This window comes from Haliotis rufescens, unplaced genomic scaffold (genome assembly GCF_023055435.1).
Source record: "Haliotis rufescens isolate VD_foot unplaced genomic scaffold, xgHalRufe1.0.p SCAF_94, whole genome shotgun sequence".
Taxonomy (NCBI): domain Eukaryota; kingdom Metazoa; phylum Mollusca; class Gastropoda; order Lepetellida; family Haliotidae; genus Haliotis; species Haliotis rufescens.
This window is the reverse complement of record NW_025964388.1, coordinates 1075627-1097455: the sequence shown is the minus strand read 5'-3', so window position 1 is coordinate 1097455 and position 21829 is coordinate 1075627. Positions and strand designations below refer to the sequence as shown.

General features: G+C 39.3%; 1 protein-coding gene across 3 annotated transcripts in view; it reads left to right on the top strand.

The window, feature by feature from the left end:
- The window catches only part of LOC124137659, a 28147-nt gene extending 16886 nt beyond the window's left edge, over nucleotides 1-11261 (top strand). Inside the window, exons 9-16 of one of the 3 annotated variants that reach the window (XM_046504051.2) lie at nucleotides 1530-1899; nucleotides 2433-2782; nucleotides 3490-3671; nucleotides 5059-5127; nucleotides 5965-6119; nucleotides 7093-7152; nucleotides 10018-10135; nucleotides 10931-11261. In XM_046504051.2, the coding sequence (XP_046360007.2) occupies nucleotides 1530-1899; nucleotides 2433-2782; nucleotides 3490-3671; nucleotides 5059-5127; nucleotides 5965-6119; nucleotides 7093-7152; nucleotides 10018-10135; nucleotides 10931-11169 (1543 nt within the window). In that variant the 3' untranslated portion in view covers nucleotides 11170-11261. Of the gene's footprint in view, nucleotides 1-1529; nucleotides 1900-2432; nucleotides 2783-3489; nucleotides 3672-5052; nucleotides 5128-5964; nucleotides 6120-7092; nucleotides 7153-10017; nucleotides 10136-10930 lie in introns of all 3 variants that reach the window. The other 2 variants (XM_048391665.1, XM_048391666.1) reach the window with 2 other exon arrangements.
- Nucleotides 11262-21829: the final 10568 nt, after the last annotated feature.

Below are 21829 nucleotides of genomic sequence, written 5' to 3'. Positions count from 1 at the left end.
TCCCCACTCAGACACAGTATACTGACTCCGAGCTGACCAGTCCTTGTTTTCTCCCCTTAATGCCGTGTGCCAGACAGGGTAACAACAAGTACCATCTTTGAAACGTCTTTTGGTATGACGCGGCTGGGGATCGAACCCAGGACCTTCCTCTCTACCACTAAATAAGGTCCCAGCTCTTTATAAAGGAAATACTGCATCTTCTTACCAAGTGCAGCAATATTGTTAGGTTCAGCCACAACAAGTTTGGATAAGGACAGGTAAAAAATTGTTCAAATTATGAGACCCTTGAAGATCCAGGTTAGAATTGGTCTTCAGCAACCCATGCTTGCCGTAAAGGGCGACTATGCTTGCCGTAAGAGGCGACTTATGGGGTCGGGTGGTCAGGCTCGCTGACGTGGTTGATGCATGTCATTGTATCCCAATTGCGTGGATCTATGCTCATGATGTCAATGATTGTCTGGTCCAGACTTGATTATTCACAGACCGTCGTCATATAGCTGGAATATTGCTAAGTGCGGTGTTATACAACAAACAAACAAACAAACAAACATACAAATCAAATTATGAAATATTTTCATATTTTCTCTTGGCAAGTTTTAGATGAGCAATTTCTGTCTTGAATCAAACCTGCCATGATTGCAATTAGTCTGACCCTAGTCTCCCATTATATCATTGGTCACCAGTTGAGTTATTGGGTTTGTAGTCGACACAGGTACGAGAGAAATGCACAACAGGTACCTTTCTGTGTACACAAATGTGCTGGGGGCGGTCGGGTAGCCTAGTGGTTAAAGCGTTCGCTCGTCACGTCGAAGACCCAGGTTCAATTCCCCACATGGGTACAATGTGTGAAGCCCATTTCTTGTGTCCTCCGCCGTGATATTGCTGGAATATTGCTAAAAGCGGCGTAAAACCATACTCACTCACTCACTCACAAATGTGCCCCCGGGTGCCCCTCTGTGTTCACAAATGTCCCCCAGGGTGGAAAAACTAGTGGCGCTAGTCAGGGATATATATACTCTAAGTTAAACACCACACTTGTGGCGTATTATGCGACAGGGATTACATGGCAACCAAACTGAACTGGTTTCGTACGTTGTGAAAATTAACACTTCTATAGTGCGGCAAGGACGCTTAAATCACCAGCTCAAGGAATATCCCTGATAAGATCGTATTAATTGTACATTAAATTGCGTTTGCTAATATATTGGCTAGTGAACAATCCCAATTAGCACCCCTTCTGATTTATCAATGTACACAAGACTTATTTATTCGTGTATAATACACACTCGTGTACATGTGTTATATGCGCTCTTAATTATGGGCAATTAAATTCTGGAAAAATATATTTGTTGTGTATCATTCCAGGTTGTCAGCATAAACCACAATATTCAAGATCTTTCAACTGTTTGTTTTTTTCTCACCAAAATTATATTCTAATAAGAGCCCCCTATTTCTAATTTTGAGAGCGCCCTGGGCGCTTATTACGTCGAATATGGTATGGGTTTATAATTGACTGATTCCATTTCTAGAATCTACAACAACAAGGCTGAAACTGATGTGAATATTAACAACTCGGCCGAGATTCTGGAGCTAACTGCAAACACGGCCATGCAGTCCCCTCCTGCAGATGATGTTATCATGAAGTGTCTTCAGCAGCAAGCATCCACACCTCAACCGGAAACCGCTGAAGAAATCCCAGTGACAAGATTGTCTGACATCCATATCAATGCTCCACTACGTTCTCCCAGCATACTGAATAGGGCCCCTCCCCCTTCTCCTGCAATACAGAATGTAGCACCTGTTCCTGTTGCTGCTGACACCACACAGAACAGAGCTTCGCCTCTTGTTATGAGGATGGGAACACAGGACAGGACCATGCCCACCTCACTCACACCACAGGTAGGTGTTTTGTCTGGATGTGTTTAAAGGAAAGTACTTTGTGACAGGGGCGGTCGGGTAGCCTAGCTAGTGGTTAAAGCGTTCGCTCGTCACACCCAAGACCTGGGTTCGATTCTCGACATGGGTACAATGTGTGAAGCCCATTTCTGGAGTCCCCCGCCGTGATATTGCTGGAATATTGCTATAAGCGGCGTAAAACCATACTCACTCACACTCACTCACTTTGGGACAGTTTGTAAGGTCTTTGCATTAGACTATAATTTTTATGGGACCTCTGGATTTTCATACATTGACTTTCTGTTTGGTCGCACCTTAATGGTCTTATCTACATGAATTTCAATCATGATACATGTATGTAGTTACTATATTCAACCAGTTGGGATACTTACCTAGAGGAGTAGAACAGTTTCTGGTATATGAAGATGCAGAAAGAAAATGTCTACCATAAAAATAATTTGTAGAAAAATTTCAATGGATTGCCTACTCATCATTTAATTGATTAATAACTGAGGATTTTATTTGTGTGTTTACAGTCTGCCAGCTTGAGGTCACCCAAGGCAGTGCTTATGCCAAGTTTTATATCTAAAGAGTCAAAATCTCAACTTCTGCCAGGACAATCAAGATCGTTCATTCTAAAGGCAATACACTCACCTCAAATCCCACTCTTTCCTAAATCTACATCTGTACCTGCTCTCAAAATGAAACATGGCGTCAGCTCTATCCAGACATCGGGCAAACAACGAGGACCTTCCTTGGTCATACCTCCCAGGGAGCAGAGGAGGCACTCAGCATCTGTCCCCAGGTTGCCCTTAGTACTGAACCAGATCCGAGTGCCACCAAAACAAGCACCTGCTCCTCCACCTAATCCAGAAGATCAAAATAGGTAGATAGTATTCAGGAAAAGATGTGGAGTTGTGTCCCTCAACCTAACCAGGATCTGCTGATTCCCTGGGCTTACAGCACCATAACTGTGCTGAAAGGAGTTAACATCATAAATAGCACTCCTTCCTTCCCTCCTTTCCTCACTCACTCACTCACTCACTCACCACTCTCACTCACACACTCACTCACTCACTCACTCACTCACTCACTCACTCACTCACTCACTCACTCACTCACTCACTCACTCACTCACACTCACTCACTCACTCACCCATTCACTCACTCACTCACTCACTCTCACTCACTCACTCACTCACTCACTCACTCACTCAAATATAACAAATACATTGCCATTACCCATTACCTGAAAATATGAAAAAAACAAAAATTAATTGATTAACAACACTGCATAATAATGCAATGTGGCCTTTTCAGCTTGAATAACTGTATTTCCATACAGATCTTTCATATTAAGTGATGGTATGCAGATATCTTGTAAATCTTGTATCTTGAAATCTACTTCGAAATGTATATCGCTTTTGTGAGCTTATGCGACGTGACATGTGACACACTTAAATTGGAACTACAGACGTAACGATATTAATAAGAAATCAACCGAAACAAAACATTTAATACCCAAAGTGAATGATAACGTAAATACCCAATGGCTCTAAACATTATCTGGAGCCCTGACCTAACCTTTTTCAGCACAGAAGCAGTTGGCGCATCTCGATTCCTGTCTCCAGTCAGTGAACCTCGACCTCGACCCCCTTCCTTTCAAAATCTGACTGCCCCCCGAAAATTGGATGTTGGTTCTGTGGTACCCCCCTCGCCGATCGTGCAACAACCACCAACCACACCTGTAACATCCCGTCATTTTGATAAGCCAGGTAGGATATGCTTATTATCCCCCGCCCAACAAAGTTGGCGGGGGATATAGAAACGGGCTCCGTCCGTACGTCCATCCGTCACGTTTCGTTTACGGAGCATAACTCATATACCGTTCAATATTTTTTCATCAAACTTTGCAGGTCTGTCAGGTACATGCTGAACTGGTGCCTTTTGTTACTTAGAAATTTTTTACGTTTCCATGGCAACAAGATGGACTTAGGTTCCAAACTCTTCTTTTTTTTACAGTTTCCATGACAAGTTCCATTTCGGTTAAAAAAGGTGAGGGTTTGTTTAGATTTAATTATGTCATAAATTCTGCAACAGGGGTGGGGGATATAGCCACGTTAGTGGCAAACTCTTGTTTGATCTGATCTGAGATTTGTTATTTTAAGTTCCTGTAGATAAGGTGTACACTGGCACTTTTCTCACTTAAGAAGAATAAGAATATCCCCCCTGACAATAGCATATATTTTGTTTTTTAACACACATTTTTCACAGGTATGTAGGTCAAGCCACCAGTTAGCATTGAAAAACAATTGGGCATGACATATTTTGCATTTAGAAATGTGACATATTTTGGCAACAGATTTTGAGATGCATGAGGTCAAAAATATTGCGGACAAATTTGATTAACTGTCAGTTTTAGAGGAGTTTTTTTAATGTAAACAACCTTGGAATTTAGGCTTTCACAGTGGTAGATACCATGAGTAAAATCCAACTTATACACAGCACTCTTAAGACTTGTAGGTTCTGAACATCATAGCCTGTTTAGGTCGCCAAGACCAAAATACGACCCAGGAAGGTTATAGCAAGGCATGAATGTTTTGACCATAATAATTAACTCAAGGTTCTTACAGGCTTGAAAAGCCCTTCAGTTTTAATGTCACTCTTGAAACGCCTATATTTTTTAGTGAAATTTATGTTTTGGAAAAGCCTTTTTAGAAAAATCACCAAAGTAACTTAAAAAGCATTGAATTTGTACAAAATGACATATACTTGTTTAAACAAGTACTAAAATTCATGACAGACTTAATTTGTATTTGTTGTTGTGAAAATAAATCTTGTTAGAAAATTTGCGATTTTCATGCTGCTTTTTAGGTTTTACAACGAATATATAGTTTGGTGCATTAAAAAAGATATTGACAGTCTAAGGTTATTAACATAACTGAAAAAGCCTTGAAAATGACAGTTGTAAGCCTTGAAAAGCCTTGAATTTTATTGTTCCATATCTGTAAGAACCTTGTAACTGCCCAGTTTTGAGAGCTAGAGAGGAAAAAACGCTACTAACAAGTAGTTTACATATTCTTGCAATCAGAGACAATATTTTGTCAGGTTTAGAAACGTTTGGATTCCAACACATGTATGTATTTCCTGGTGAAGTTTCAGTTCACAGCAAGAGTCCCCAGGAAGCACCCGATAATGTTGTCATGGAGAGCCCCGACAGATCAACATCAAGTACGTATTGCCAGAGTTGAGAGTAAATGTTTATCAGTATGTGCTTTAGTGCACATCGGTCCCAGTCAGTGTCAGAAATAACTTTAATACCCAACAAGACAGTCGGGCTGGTGACCCATAGATGTTGCCTGCCCATCTTCAAAAGTTACCTGCCTCATTTAGACATTACAAATATTGAAAAATACGAAAAATAAGAGACAAATTACATCTTGCTTCAGCTGAAATAATGCAAACAAGGACTTGAGAATCTACGAGGAGTTATGACAAAACTGAATACGTAAGTTGTCATAAAATTATCTGCCAGGCAGGTGGAGTAAAATTTCATGCAGCCCGACTGAAAAGTTACCAGAGGCTGAGCCGCGGTCAGGCAGTTACTTCAGACACTGATTCCAGTGCCTCGTGCTTGACCAGGGAACATTATGTGACCTCATCGATGGAGCCGTGTTCATGTTATCAACCACTGGTTTCTCTCCTCCAGACCTACCTGATCACTTAGGTATATGTTGCTATGATAAATCTGTAATAGTGGTGACGGCAGCATAAAATACTCACACACTTCAAGACCTTCAGAACCACACTGTGGCTCCCTTCAGCAACAGGAAAATAAGACCAAGAATACAACCTACTTGCCTGAAATCTTATAATGTGAAAATCAGCCAAGACCCATAGACATTTAAAATGACTTTGTTATCACTATAGCACATGCATGAACAATAATCAGATAGAATGGGAATTGGTTTTGTCATAAACAACTTTATTTGAAACATCATGCCACAGATATTTTTTCTGGAGGATATGAACGCAAGATCTATCAAGTCTATTCCTCCTCTCTATCAGGCCCCACCACTCCAGGTCAGACTATGGAATATGGGGTGGATCCAGAGAGTCCGTTTAACCTGGAGAAACACATTGAGAACATCAACCTCCTGGCCAAGTCCCCTGGAGGACCAGTGTACACCCAGAGACCGATGTTTGACAGCGATGGGACACAAGTAACACCTCTTTGTCTTTACATACATAAGGGGGGGACGGGGGCCCCAGTCGTCTAAGGCGCTGTGATTCGCTGTGCAGAGTTGCGTCCCTTGGTCACGCCAGAAACCTATAATTGTGGGGTCGAATCCCGGTTAGCCCCGATTATGTTTCTAGGTTTTGCAGCACAATACTCGTGCCCGTGGGTTTCACCGAAGTGGTAAACGTCTGAGACATGCATCACTTCGGGCTTTCCTCCCACATTAAGCTGACACGCTGTGATATATATGGAATACTGTTAAAAGCGGCGTTAAACCCAACTCACTCACTCACTCACTTTACATACACAAATATTATGTTGTACTTACAGTGTTGTAAGTTTATGTGGCTGGAGATGAGACTCAACATTAGTGAGGTGAGGTGAAATTAGGTCCAAGATTATTGCACTTACAATGCGACGTGCATGTACGTGTGTGTGTGTGTGTGGCTGCTTGTACTAGTCCGGACTGATGCTGATTTATAGTGCTAGCTCACTGAGATACCATGCCGCGGTTTAACATGAATACCCCACTCAGACACAGTATATTGACTCCGAGCTGACCAGTCCTTGTTTTAGCCCCTAAATGCCAGGCGCCAGACAGTGTAACAACAAGTACCATCTTTTAACGTCTTTTGGTGTGATGCGGCCGGGGATTGAACCCCGGACCTTCTGCTCTCCAGGCAGACGCTCCACCACTAGACCACGGAGGCGGTTCTCAACATAAGTGACCCTATATATCTGCCCTACTTAGATTTGAGAAATGTGGATGTGATTGGGTCACCAGTTATTGATGATGCAACGTGGCATGTAGCAACGTTTTGCAACCTTCAAATACCATCAAGATACATACCGTATTCGACGTAATAAGCGCCCAGGGCTGGAATATTGCTGAGTGCAGCGTTAAACAACAAACCAACCAACCTAATTTGATGTGCATGCGGTTTTATTTATTACAGACGGAGGGTAAAAGTCCTGGTCCATTTCTACAGACCTTCAGTTCAGGTCCAAACGCCCAGGTACCAGTATGTTGTGTGTCCTGGGTACATGTGTATCAGAAGCTGTAGATACCTGTTGTTCAGAGGGTTGAACAACATCAGGACTTTTGCGTTCATTGGTCCAGTGTATGTTTGTTTGCTAAATTTTAGGCTCCAGTTTTTCAGAAGGTTGACGTGCAGTGGTCCTGCTTGTGTGTTCTGTGTATGTGTATGATATCGTTCAGGTGGTTGATATGTATCATGGTTCTCGTGGTCATGCGTTCTTCTTGGGAATCAAGCACGTAATTACACGTTTTAAAAGAGGGGAGGTTGGGTATCCCAGTGGTCAAAAGAGTTCACACATCCATTTCGCTGCTGTGTATATTGCGAACAACGGATCACCTTCACTTAACAAAGTTAGAAATTAATTTTACCTTCACTGGTTTGAAAACAAATTTTACCTGCTACGTAGTTTCCAGAAACTAACTTGTCTCAGACAAGTGGACTTAATTTTGAATCCTGCTTCATGTCATCATCAATTCCCAGCAGTGTTGAACGTCTCATCCAGACTCGAATATGAACAGACTGTTGAGGAATATTGCTGGGATGGATTTATGGATTTATGTTGAGGGTTTGTAAAACGTAAATATAAAACAGTCCTAAGTAGCAAAAGATAAAAGTTAACCACTAGACTGACATGTATTAAAAGTTTTTGAAGACAAATGATTAACTAAAAACACACAAGGTTTATCTCTTTTCTACCGTGACGAACAAACACAAACTCTTTGGTTATACATGTAGTGGAAATAATTAGTCATGTGGGATTCAGGGATCAATGAAGATGCCCTGTAAGCATTATTCAAACTGACCTCAATGGAGAAAAATGGAGCAACTTTTCAGCGCTAGAAATTGGCACTAGTCCTATAGTCCTTGCCAAAGTGCCCAATGGTAAAGGTATCATAAGGACTAGTAGAAATTTTTCCTTTTTTAGGGTTTTGCAATATGTTATCATTATAAGGACTAGTGGTCGAAAACTGTTAGTTTCTAACCCTGCTTTTGTAATGTTTCCTTCCCAAGTACACACCACTGTTATAGTTTATCACCCACAGAGTGAGTGAGTATGGTTTTATGCCGCTTATAGCAATATTCCAGCAATATAATGGCGGGGGGACCCCAGAAATGGGCTTCACACATTGTTGGGAATCGAACCCGGGTCTTCAGCATGAAGAGCGAACCCTTTAACCACTAGGCTACCCGACCGCCCCTATCACCCACAGAACAGAGCACTACCTGGCTTACATCAGGGCTCACTGAATTACACTACATGGACCACAAAGCTGACGCGAAACCGTGAACTGAGGATTGCTCCGCTCTCAGTGAAATCGAATGGTCATGCTTACGAATAGCAACCTGCGGAAATAATGGACATAACACACCCTAGTGATATAGGACATCTTAATGTTCTATCATGGTGTAACATTTATACTAAGTTATCCTATAATAATTAGATCCACATCAAGTGCTTTTATGAGTTACCATGGTGTAATATTTATACATCATTTCATATAATAGTTTCGCAAGTAATACTTATCATCAGGTAAAATGCATATATAAAATATCAGTAGTTTCAGTTATAGCTTTTTAGACAGATGCTAGCCTAAGGTAATAGTTATCATGGTGTAACATTTATACTAAGTTATCCTATAATAATTAGATCCACATCAAGTGCTTTTATGAGTTACCATGGTGTAATATTTATACATCATTTCATATAATAGTTTCGCAAGTAATACTTATCATCAGGTAAAATGCATATATAAATATTACACCATGGTAACTCATAAAAGCACTTGATGTGGATCTAATTATTATAGGATAACTTAGTATAAATGTTACACCATGATAGTTCTAGTGATGGGAAGACTAAGCATTGTGACGTGGTAGACATAACACACCCTAGTGATATAGGACATCTTAATGTTCTATTGATGGGAAGACTAAGCATTATGGCGTGGTAGACATGACACACCCTAGTGATATAGGACATCTTAATGTTCTAGTGATGGGAAAACTAGGCATTGTGACGTGGTAGACATGACACACCCTAGTGATATAGGACATCTTAATGTTCTAGTGATGGGAAGACTAAGCATTATGACGTGGTAGACATGACGTCAAGGTATGTAGTAGAGTGACCCCAAAAGTTGAACTGTGTTGATGTTACTAAAACATTTTACAATACACTTGGTGACTCTCGAAGTATTTGTTTGTCAAGTTTTCCGACTGAAATATATTGATGTAAATAATTTAGGAACCGCAACACATTACCGATATTTAACAATGTTAAAGTAATATCAGTGTTTGAAATTGTCAAATGGGCAGTTTTCAAAAGAAGTGCTTCTGAATAGATATTTTCTTTCGCAGTAATGTGGTCATCAGCCTAATGCAGTTTTGATATCTCTGGCGGACTAATCAGATGCAGGCTTCTAAAATGTCTTGGTAGAATTAATAACTGTGGATGATGGGACCAGGTTGGCCTCAAAACTTAATATGTTAGTGTGATTGTGAACAAATTTGGTTCTCCTTAATGCAGTAGGATATCCATCTTCCCGAGGCAAGAGAGTTAACTGACTTTAAAAGTCCAGTTTCCACCCTTGCCGAACTAGGCTGGAGTTCCTGGGCTCGATCGTAGCGCCACCGGTGGCTATTACGAGTTATGTCCTTTCTATGCAACTCGCACGATTCTTCTTCTATGCGCGATTTTGATTGGACTATGCATAGACTCGTTAGTCCAGCCAAAATGTAACTCCATAATACCAGCCTAGTTCGGCAAGGGTGGAAACTGGACTTTTATAGTCAGTTAACTCACTTGCCTCAGGAAGATGTAGGATATCATGTGTGTTTCAGCCATCAAGTGAGGGCAGATGTGAGATGGACCAGCCTGTGTCCAGCATGTTTAGTCCTACTCCCGATACTCCACTATCAGGGGGCATGGTGAACCTGTTTGGGGGGCAGGACAAGTCAGGTGAGGGGAAGTTTCAATAATCTCTTGAAAACTGGATGTTTCTAGTCATATCAATATAAATCCTCACATCTAAGTATCAATCATCTTTTACGGTTTGTCTTTTATTGTTCCTATATCCATGGAATATCATGGTGTCAATGTGATTTGAAGATTTTCTCTAATTTGTTTAAAAAAGATAAAATTCTGCAAATTTATCCAATTAGCTGAAGACCTAAAAAATAACCTGAAGCAAATCAGTTTTTCATAAAATTTAGAAGAAAACCCCCAACAATATCAGTCTACATCTTCTGCCATTATTCGAGGGCACAGGTGGCCCAGTTGTCTAAGGTGACACAATTCTGTGCAGAGTTGCGTCCCTTGGGCATGCCAGAAACCTATGATTGTGGGTTCGAATCCCAATTATGTTTCTAGGTTTGTCAGCACCATACCCATGCTCGTGGGTTTCACCGAAGTGGTAGATGTCTGCGACCTGCATCACTTCGGGCTTTCCTCCCACATCAAGCTGACACGCCGTAATATGACTGGAATACTGTTAAAAGCGGCATTAAACCCTACTCACTCACTCACTCACACTCACTCACTCACTCACTCACTCACTCACTCACTCACTCACTCACTCACTCACTCACTCTCTCTCTCTCTCTCTCTCTCTCTCTCTCTCTCTCTCTCTCTCACTCTCTCTTTAGTTTCTTTCAACATAGTTATCCTTACCAAAATCTGAATAAAGGAATCTGACAAATTCAAGCTTTTAACAAAGATTGCAACTTCAGTTATGCCCAACATCATTTGTTTCAGAGCACCCTGACACAGCAGAAACAAGTTTTATTTTTAGCGGTAGATCGGAACAAAGTGACCGCTCAAGTTCCTTCCTATCCATGTTTGAGTCCCCAACTGGGGGCGCCAAGTCACCACAAAACTTCAGTTTCAACTTTGTGGGTGACAGCACTCCTACATCGAACAAGTCTGATTTTGCCTTTTCCTTCGGCAGTGGTGGAGGAGAAGACCGGTCGCCCTCCATCTTTAACTTGTTTTAGGTTGAACAATTGTTATTTAAAGTTAAAGCTGTTTCATCGCTCATGTCATGATTTAATGCAGTTGATATATACATATACATTCAATTATTTTCTCTACTCTGTTTCGTACTTACTAAGTGGGGATTACAGGGCATATTTCCCACTCGGCCAAGCTTGTCCTAATAACTTGTAAAAACGAGTATTGGTTTGTTATAGTGTGCAACCTGACTGATGGTGTGTCGAGATAGATAGGGCTGCTTGTGCTCATGCTGTCAACCACCGGTTTGTACCGCGCTTGATTATTTGCAGGGGTCATGACATAGCTGCAATATTGCAGCTTAATACAACATTCCCTCACTCCCAGTACCATCTTCCTGAGGCAAGGGAGTTAACTGACTGTAAAAGTCGACCTTGCTGAACTAGGCTGGAATTCCTGGGCTCAATCGTAGCGCCACCAGTGGTTATTACGAGTAATGTCCCTTATAAGCCTCTCCTATGGACCAATCAGATTCCATCTCTCATATAACTTGCATTTGTTTCAAACAAAATGGCGGCGCTCAGTCAAGACGATCTGATCGATAATCAAGATCTATATTGTGATAAAACTGGTCTTACCTCGCGAAGTGCATCAAATCACATGAGCACCTTGATTAAAAATGTGGAAAGACTTGGAAAATATCTTTTGACAATGAGTTGGCGGTGCACATGCTTTGCAAATCATGCAATTGACCAAAATTTGCATGACAGTTTACGAAACAGATTTTGTTTTCGGTGTGCGATTTTGATTGGACTATGCATAGACTCGTTAGTCCAGCCAAAATGTAACTCAATAATACCAGCCTAGTTCGGCAAGGGTGGAAACTGGACTTTTATAGTGAGTTAACTCCCTTGATTCAGGAAGATGTCCCAGTACCAACTAGAAAGGTAAGTGGAGCTGGGGTAGCATAGTGGCTTTGTGTTGGCTTATCACACCAAACACCGAGGTTAAACTCTCCGTATGGGTACTTTGTATGAAGCGAATTCTTGGTGTGCCCACCATGATATCAATTAAGTATTGAGAATACAATAATCGGGGCGAACTGGGATTCAGACCCACAATCATTAGTTTCTGGCGTGCCCAAGGGATGCAACTCTGCACAGCGAATCGCTGCACCTTAGACGACTGGGCCCCTCGTGCCCCCCGAGTGTTTACTGAGATGATGTTACAGTGCTTGAAAGACGAGGAGGAACAAAGAGATTAAGTCACTTGGTTGATTATGTCATATAATAATTGTGTAGATTGATGCTTATGATGTCAATCACTAGATTGACTATATTATTTACACACTGCCATCTTGACGATGAATATTGCTGAGTGTGCAGTAAAACAACAAACCGTCATAAAGAAAACAAACAAGGAAATTGTGAAACAGTGTCCACCAGTGTGGGGTTTTATTGGCACATCAGACTGGCAAAGTGTACAAACAACAGTCTACTGAGCGCACATACCTAGGTCACACAGACAGACCACAGTAGGAATACATGAGAGCCAGACTACTCAGACGTGCATAGAGGAGGACACGGACAGACTTGCTGATGCTGGGATGGAGTTTTTAGCTGTCTCCGTCTCTCTTAGTCATCCTTCAACTAAATACCCTCTTCGCTATCATACACTGTCATAACTTTTCAGAAAAAAACTATGATCTCATGAGACCCATTTGGTTTGCTCACTATCTGAGCATAAATCTTACTGTATAAACATTCAGCAGGAAAATTCAGTTTCCAGGTAGGCGTAGCTGAAGGAGTGAAGCAGTGCAGAAGGGTTTTCTTTATATCTCAATAGTTACAGCAATAAAACACATTACACAGTAATAAATAAAATATTTTAGTCGATGAAAAGCAGCCTCTTTCTAATTTTTGTGAAATACAGATATGATTTAATTTCTTTTGACTTTTTGTTACAGTAAATGCTGTCATGTCGGGATGTTTCACCGCTGAGGATGGTCTCAAAACCAATACTAGTTTAAATGTCAGTGATATTTCTGTTAATCCCTGAAAATGTCCTGTATTACTGTAGGGTGATTTGCACATGCACCCAGGAGTTCAATAGTTAATGTATTTTTCCTCATGATTGGACGACCATAACATCTGCAAGCCTGTCAGTGGTTGAGATACTAAAGCTGGTCAGTGTCACATTTAGCCCACACATTTAGTTGATGGTGTACATAATTAGCCATGGGGTTGACTAGATACAGTAATGAACATCCTGTATGTGCCTACATGAATCAGAAAATGTGGGAGCTTATGAATGAGGGATTTACGTTGGTTAGAAACGTTTAACTCGATTCAACATGAATAATGAATCACAACAATTTACAATTAATTATAATTGTAATTTTCTCTTTAACATGTAATATCATGTTCAAGTCATATCTCAAAGTTGTGGGGTTCAAAGGACAATTTTATTTCCAAGGGGTGGTATACATACACCGTAATCAGGGCCGAGTGAGAAAATACATATTGATAAATATGTGGACAAGGAATCCAATATGAAAATTGCACGTTACCAAGCCTATCGATGGCTTTGTATAATGGTTCTTGTTACATCCTCTGCATACATTTGTCAAACATTCACTTAACTGAAAGTATACCTAAGTAAATGTATTCTGAGAAAAAGTGTTTAATAAATGCAAATGACTGCACAAGGATATCTATTACCAAAATAAACTTACACTGTAGGCCAGTAATAGTTTGTGAAGCACATCAGTTTCAAGTGTTTCTAAAAACAATGAAATAGTTTTACTCTTATTCCACAAACATATAAAGTCCTTCGTTTTCAGATGAAATATTGGGGGGAATATCGTGACATCCTATCCTGTTCATTCAAGATCACATATCTGCACATGAAACTTCTATTTGTCACAGATAGCCCCATATATTATTTATTTCTCATTAATTATTACATACTTTCCTATACAAGAATAGAACAGTTCATACACAAGTAAAATATTTAATACCTTCTCAATCAATTCCTTCACACACAAATCGTATTCCAATGACATATTCAAGTTCATAACTCAATTCTAACCCAAGTTTTCTAAACTGTCCCTATTCCTGATTAACATATAGAGTTATCAATTGTCATTAAGTCCTCAATAATTGTATCCCTTAGCCATGTCAGGATCCAGTAATCGTTACCCTTGGCCTGATTATGATCCTTGATCTGTCCACCCCATGTGGGTTCAACCATAGAGTTTTAACATTAATGCGTGAGTATGGTTTTACACCACTTTTAGCAATATCACTGCAGGGGACACCCGAAATGAGCTTCACACATTGTACCATGTTGGGAATCGAACCCGGGTCTTCTGCGTGACAAGAGAACGCTTTAACCACTAAGCTACCCGACCACCCCTTAACATTAATGAATTACATCACTTTGGGCTTGCCATGTTAGGCTGGCAAAGTTTCATAACTGCCACATATACACAACATCATTTTCAAGACATTGTAACATTGGGAGATGCGTTAGTCCTTCATCTAGTTTTTGATCACTACAAATACAAACAAGAATCCATATTGGATCATAATTATTAATAATTGAGTGAGTGAGTTTTGGTTTTACGCCGCTTTTAGCAATATCATGGCGGGGGACACCAGAAATGGGCTTCACACATTGTACCCATGTTGGGAATCGAACCCTGGTCTTCGGCGTGACAAGCGAACGCTTTAACCACTAGGCTACCCAACCGCCCCTAATTATTAATAAACAAAATTAGGTTTCAATACATGGTGAAATTTGGTTTAATGCAACAACAAAATTGGTACATACATAAGTCACTATTATTTTAACTCTTTGTTACATCTTTGTAGTTAAACAGTAAAACCAATAAGGGTTCCAGAATAGTTGATTGCAAAGTTGGGTAAAAATGTACCAAATATTCCATATGTAAACAATCCTACTTAAATAGGTAATAACTTGTCAAATCAAAAATGATTTCAGCACCTATTAGACTTAATTGTGAAGTTTGGTTTGACCCTTTGGGTTGGATCTGAAAAAACAAGATGGCTGAAATGTGATCATGGGGGGCTGGGATAGACCATAGCCCTTAAAATCATCTGCAAGTTTTTAACTTCTATAATTTCAGTTTCTGCAATATTTCTAAAAATCAATCCTTGACCCTCAAGACTAGGCTATTAAGCTGACACATTTTAAAGCCATCATCTTCCATATTAAAATCAGGTCCCCATCACTTACACATTCAAAACACGACCTTAATTGTATTGGCAGTGAAGCCAGTATTAGGTTTCATTCATGTTCAACATAATACGAGAAGAGGTCAGAGGTTGCAGCAGGGGTTGTATCCAAAGCACAAAACAACCTTTCTTGTCCAACCTTTGATTGTAAACTGCTGATCACTTCTTTTGTAACTCGATTTGCAAAATGCTTTCAACACAACCCCTAAACATTGCATTGAGACAGATCCAAATGGCTGTGTCATTAAACATATATATATCTGTGACATGGGTTTGTTATTACTATATGAATACATTTAAAACATGTGAACGATAAATATTTTAAGGTTCGGCATTCTTTCTAGCAAAGATATTAAAAGCATACCATATATGTGCGCTGTGCCTCTTGAAGATGTACATATGTCATGAAAAGAACTATTTTCTAATCAGAAACTATCTCATGAATTTAAGCATTTAATGTCATCTGTCTTGAAATCTTTCAAAATACCAAACATACTTCTTAAAATATCAGAACATTTACATCAAAGCTTTGATCAAAGCATAACAATTTGCACACCAATATAATAATAAACATTGGACATCTTTGTCAACAAATCTAATCAAGCAATTTCTCATCCTACAAATATATTCCAATATATTCTTGCAAAAGTTGTATATATTCAAGCCAAAATATTCAAAAATACTTAATACATCGTCAGTAAACAATATCCACAATGTACAAAAAAGGCTGTAATCGTATTTACAAAAGTGTTTGTTTATTTACAACTATGTTATTAATAACTATGTAGCTCCAACAGAAAACATGAAAGAAATTATGTACAGTTCATAAGCAAAATACAAAATCATTTGGAAAGCATTTTAGCAGTGTATATCTGAAGGATGCCTTCACCTGTTTGCTAATGCCAAGCTACGGGGGAGAAAATGCCCAAAACAATATATTGAAAATCCCAGTTCATTTAATATGCCCTTGAATACAAATAACACAATTTCATTATATGTTTACAGTGTCCTATAAAAAGGTTCTTATGAATACACCAGCAACAAATGATGAAAGATTCTGCATTAAGCGCTAAGGCACTGTGTAGTGACTACTGGTATTCCACTGCGTAAAATTGTATAGAGTAAGGAAGCAGTTCATAGGTTTCATGCTGGATAATAATATTCCCATTCCCTTGGTTTTGGGGTGGGTGGGGGTTCCAGAAAGGGGCTCAACTACCTCTTTTCAATATGACAAATTTAAGTCAATAAAGAGTGAGTGAGAGTATGGTTTTACGCTGCTTTTAGCAATATTCCAGCAATGGACACCAGAAATGGGCTTCACACATTGTACCCATGTCATAATCGAATCCAGGTCTTCGGCGTTACGAGAAAAAGCCTTAACCACTAGGCTACCTGACTGCCCCTAAGTCAGTAAAGAACAGATATAATTTTCATAATATTTTGAAAATGAATAGTACCACTATTTTAGGTAAATTCGACCTTTCTTGGGTTGTTGGAGTTGCCCAACAACTACTTTTGTGCAAAGTTGGGGGTTATGTCTCCAAATTAATAATTTTTTTATCCAGCATCCCTCTTTGAACTCTTCCTCATGTGTACTTCCTGTTTGTGTGACATTATACCAGTGAAAGGTTTTAGAGAGTGTAAATGTTGGTGTACGAATTGAAGTTTTGGACTTCTGGATGGATTCCAATAATATCTGGTAATAAGAGTTCATTCAAGTACAATTACCCTTCTTTACATAAAAAAAATGCATAAATATCCATCTGGGTGCACTTCTTTTAAATATTATTTTTTTCAAAATAATGAAGTAATATTATCTGGGTATATTTTGAAATAGGTACAGGATTCCTAATACTGATTTTGGGACTGCAGAATCTTGTCCTTACAGGACAGCTAACTTGGTGAGCAATAATTTTCTATAAATAAAATAAAAGTTTTCTTGGATTCTCCCTTAGTAAACTCATCAGAAATGATGGCTTGCCTTTTGCAGGTAACATATCTCCATCACCTAAAATGGTTTAAGAGAGCTTTGTTATATACATTCAAATATGGATTTAAATTGAATAACAAATTTAGTTGCAGGGATGCACTGATAATCTAAAATCTGTAAAAAAAATATAAAAAAGTGTTTGATCCATTACCTGCTGAAAGATTTCAAAGAAATTAACGCATGTACCACATTATTTAACAGACTTACCACAAACTTTCTCTGCAGGTCATCATACTATTGTGGGGATCATGTAAACGTTTCAATCAAGATACCAAATCACCAAATCAAAATGATGGTCACCGAACATGATATTTGGACATATAAACTTTGGGTTGACAAATGAATAAATATAAGACTTGAGCAAAATACACTTACAGGACAAACATGATCGAGTTTAACTCTGTTATTGTCTGTATTAAGACAAAACTCAAGCAATGAAAGTTATAAATATTTACACAGAAATGATCTTTTAAGGCTGAAAAAAATTGTGTTTGAAAACAAAATCAGATTTGACTCAAACAGTGCCCTCAAGACATACTCCATGAATATTCCATAATGAGATTCCCAGTCAAATACATCATTTCCTCGTTCTATCATGTCTGTGTTTATCAATGAAAACATTACACGTGTACAAAAAGAAGTCTGTGACCATTCTAGCACTAACAATGCTCACAGAATGTGAACGATTAAATTATTGGAGAGTCAACATTGTAAAGAAAACAGCCCCTGAAGACCTTACATTCAAAACCGGTTTCCACAGGAGATGGTGCTTTAGACAATTGTGATGTCACCGGTTACTGTGACATCACTTCTCTGTCTGCACTGAAGTTGGTAAGCCGTAGTTCTTACACTCTAGACACTGGTTATAACTGTTTACAAACTATCAACATGCATCGATAGAAGGTTATTTCTCTGTTCAGGGAAATCATTACAGCTTCAGACCAACATCTGCTCCTGACCTTCTCACAGGAAACCCCATGTCAGTCAAACTTGTGTGACAAAAAAGACCACAATATCAAACAAACTACTGCTTCTGATCAAGTCTAAAATAGCACTCGTCACGTGAAAATGGGATTAGGAAAATAAATCTGAGGTGGTTGATGGACATTTTAAGCCACTTGGTGTCAATAAGAATCTTAAAATAGTTGGACAATTTTCAAATGAAAAATATCACAAGGCAAACACTCAAGTTTCACAACCTAAACTGTGCTGAAAATCTTGGTGCTACTAACTACAAGACATCCATATTTAGAAAGGGCTGAAATCTAACCTAAAGAATAAACCAGTTGGTAGGCAAGCAGAAACTATAGGTCCATAATTTCAACTTCCATTGACAATGTTTTCTCTTCTTTTTCTTTGAAATGGAACTTGCCATATATATTCCCAAGCAGGATAGTCTTGGGATTATTTCAAGTTGCTATCCGATTTAAGGTATGATATAAACACACACACAACTGTTCATAAATTCCAGATAGATCGTGTATTTCCTCAAATAAACACCCCTGGGTAGTACTTTGTTGGCAATAATAGACCTGGCATTTATTGGAGACCAAGCACATGTCTTGAAACAATACTCATGTATAATTTCTAAATGGGGGTAATTCATTTACAGGTACTGTTTTACTAGACATGCCACGTATAAGAGACCGGTCTCTATGTGAATTATCCAAGAAATAATACTTTAAATTCAGATTTCTGGATCACGCCTTAAAGATACAGTTGAAAACTTGTTAATTTAATTTCATTAGTTTGATTGCTAGACGAGGTAACTTTATTGAATCTAACATCTGAATCCGAAGCTGATGGCTTGAAGAATTTCCCGACCAAAATTAATCTTGAGCTCCAACTTTGAACCATTTTCTCTCGAACTGCTTCAAAGCTTTCATCCCCATTTGGATTCCATGGGTATAATTTGTAGCGCTTCGTTGTCATTATCTTTATTTAAGATCAGATTTTCACTGACACACTGCCAATTACCAGTTTCAAAGAAATGAAAAGAACAAACAAAAAGTTCCCTATTTGTGATCGGCTGAAACAGGAAACAAGGTTTTTCTTCATGCCTAATAGAGCTAAACAATTATCTAAAGATTCAACAATGAATGCCTTTTTTTCTTGATATCAGAACATGGTGAATGCCTGTTACAAATGAAAGCAGGTGATACATACCCCCTAAGCTGCTATATATGTAACACAGTACCAGTGTATATATATGTGTCTGACAGCTGGATACAATATACAACAGTGACCATGAAGGCTGTGGTATAAAAGTTCTATATACAATACACAGCTGTAGCTTAGCTCTGAGACATCAAAACAGTGAATACATCTTGGTTTAGACAAGGGACAAAGTCATAAAAGAGTTTTAAACAAGTTACACATAGACACATTGTTAACTTGTCTGTTCTCATGGAGCTGGCTGTTTGTGGCCATCAATACTGAGACACCATTCAAAGCTGGTTGGTTTGTTGTTTAACGCCGCGCTCAGCAATATTCCAGCTATATGAAGGTGGTCTGTAAATAATCGAGTCTGGACCAGACAATCCAGTGATTGACATCATGAGCATTGATCCACGCAATTGAGATCGATGACATGCATCAACCAAGTCAGCGAGCCTGACCACCCGATCTCATTAGTCGCCTCTTATGACAAGCATAGAGAGAGAGACACCATTCAAGCACTGCTTGGATACACAATATATGTCAATAGTTTATGCATTGTTTGTGGAAAATACATAAAAATATACTTTACAGCACTTAAATTATTTAATGGCACTGAACAAGCTCAAGTAAGGATGTCTGCAAGTGTGTATTTACATCGGTTTATTTCTTTCTGCTATTTTCCAAATACTAATCTTTCCATCTTACTCTTGTTGGTACTATGAATATTTATCATCAACCAACAATATCCACACCAAATCATATGACCCGTGAAGATCAAGGTTAGAAAAGGTCTTCAGCAACCCACGCTTGTCGGAAAAGGCGACCAACGGGACGGGTGGTCAGACTCGCTGACTCGTTGATGCATGTCATAGTTTCCCAATTGTGTAGATGGATGCTCATTATGTCTTTAACTGGATGTCTGGTCCAGACTTGATTATTTACAGATCGCCGTCACATAGCTGGAATATTGCTGGGTGATGCTTTAAATAACAAACAAACAAACTTTATCATAGAGGCGGGCGGTCTGGTAGCCTAGTGGTTAAAGCGTTCGCTTGTCACGCTGAAGACCCGGGTTCGATTCCTGACATGGGTCCAATGTGTGAAGCCCATTTCTGGTGTCCCCCGATGTGATATTGCCCGAATATTGCTAAAAGCGGCGTAAAACCAAACTCACTCACTATCATAGAGGCATATAGGAAAGTGAATGCCAACTTAAACATGACACTAAAATATCATATCTTTTTTTGTGTTGATTTCAACTGACAGTATGTTTCAACATATCATAAACACATTTTTTTTATCTTCACGAAAGCATTGTTGCTTATTTTCCAAGTGTCTCTGTGTTACTCTTCATCAATTATATATAAAAAACCTGTGCTATTACTGGTAGGCATTTTATAATCATCCATCCAAGTGTTATTGATGATGTCTGTGTTGGTTTGTTGTTTAACACCAGACTCTGCAATATTCCAACTAAATGCAGACAGTTTGTACATAATTGAATTTGGACTAGACAATCCAGTGATTGATATCATGACCATCGTCCACACAATCAGGAAACGATGACCTGCAATCAGCCAAGTTACCAAGCCGGATCACCTCATCCTTTTAGTCACCTAAGATCTTAAGACAAGCATGGGTTGCTGGGGATCTATATTCTTACCCACAATCCACATGGACCATTGAGTGAGTGAGTTGGGTTTTACACCGCTTTTAACAGTATTCAAGTTATATCGCGGCGTGTCAGCTTAAAGTAGGAGGTAAGCCCGAAGTGATGCAGGTCTCCGACGTTTACCACTTTGGTGAAACCCACGAGCATGGTGCTGACAAACCTAGAAACATAATCGGGGCGAACCGGGATTCGAACCCACAATCATAGGTTTCTGGCATGCCAAAGGGATGCAACTCTGCACAGCGAATCGCTGCGCCTTAGACGACTGGGCCATCCGTGCCCCCCTTAGTGTTGATCCTTGATCCATGTCTTGATATTCATGAGTGAATGAGTATAGTTTTATGCCGCTTTTAGCAATATTCCATCAATATCATGGCAGCTGACACCAGAAATAGGCTTCACACATTGTACCCATGTAGGGAATCAAACTCAGACCTTTGGCGTGACAATCAAACACCTTAATCACTGGTCATCCCACCGCTCCTTGATATTTGTGATAGACATAAAATATATTTGAGCACATCAACCACAAAGGTTAAGACAAAACCACACCCGCAGACATCCTTACTGCAGCAGTATCTTACATAAACACACAACTGTGGACTGCAGATAACACTGGAGAA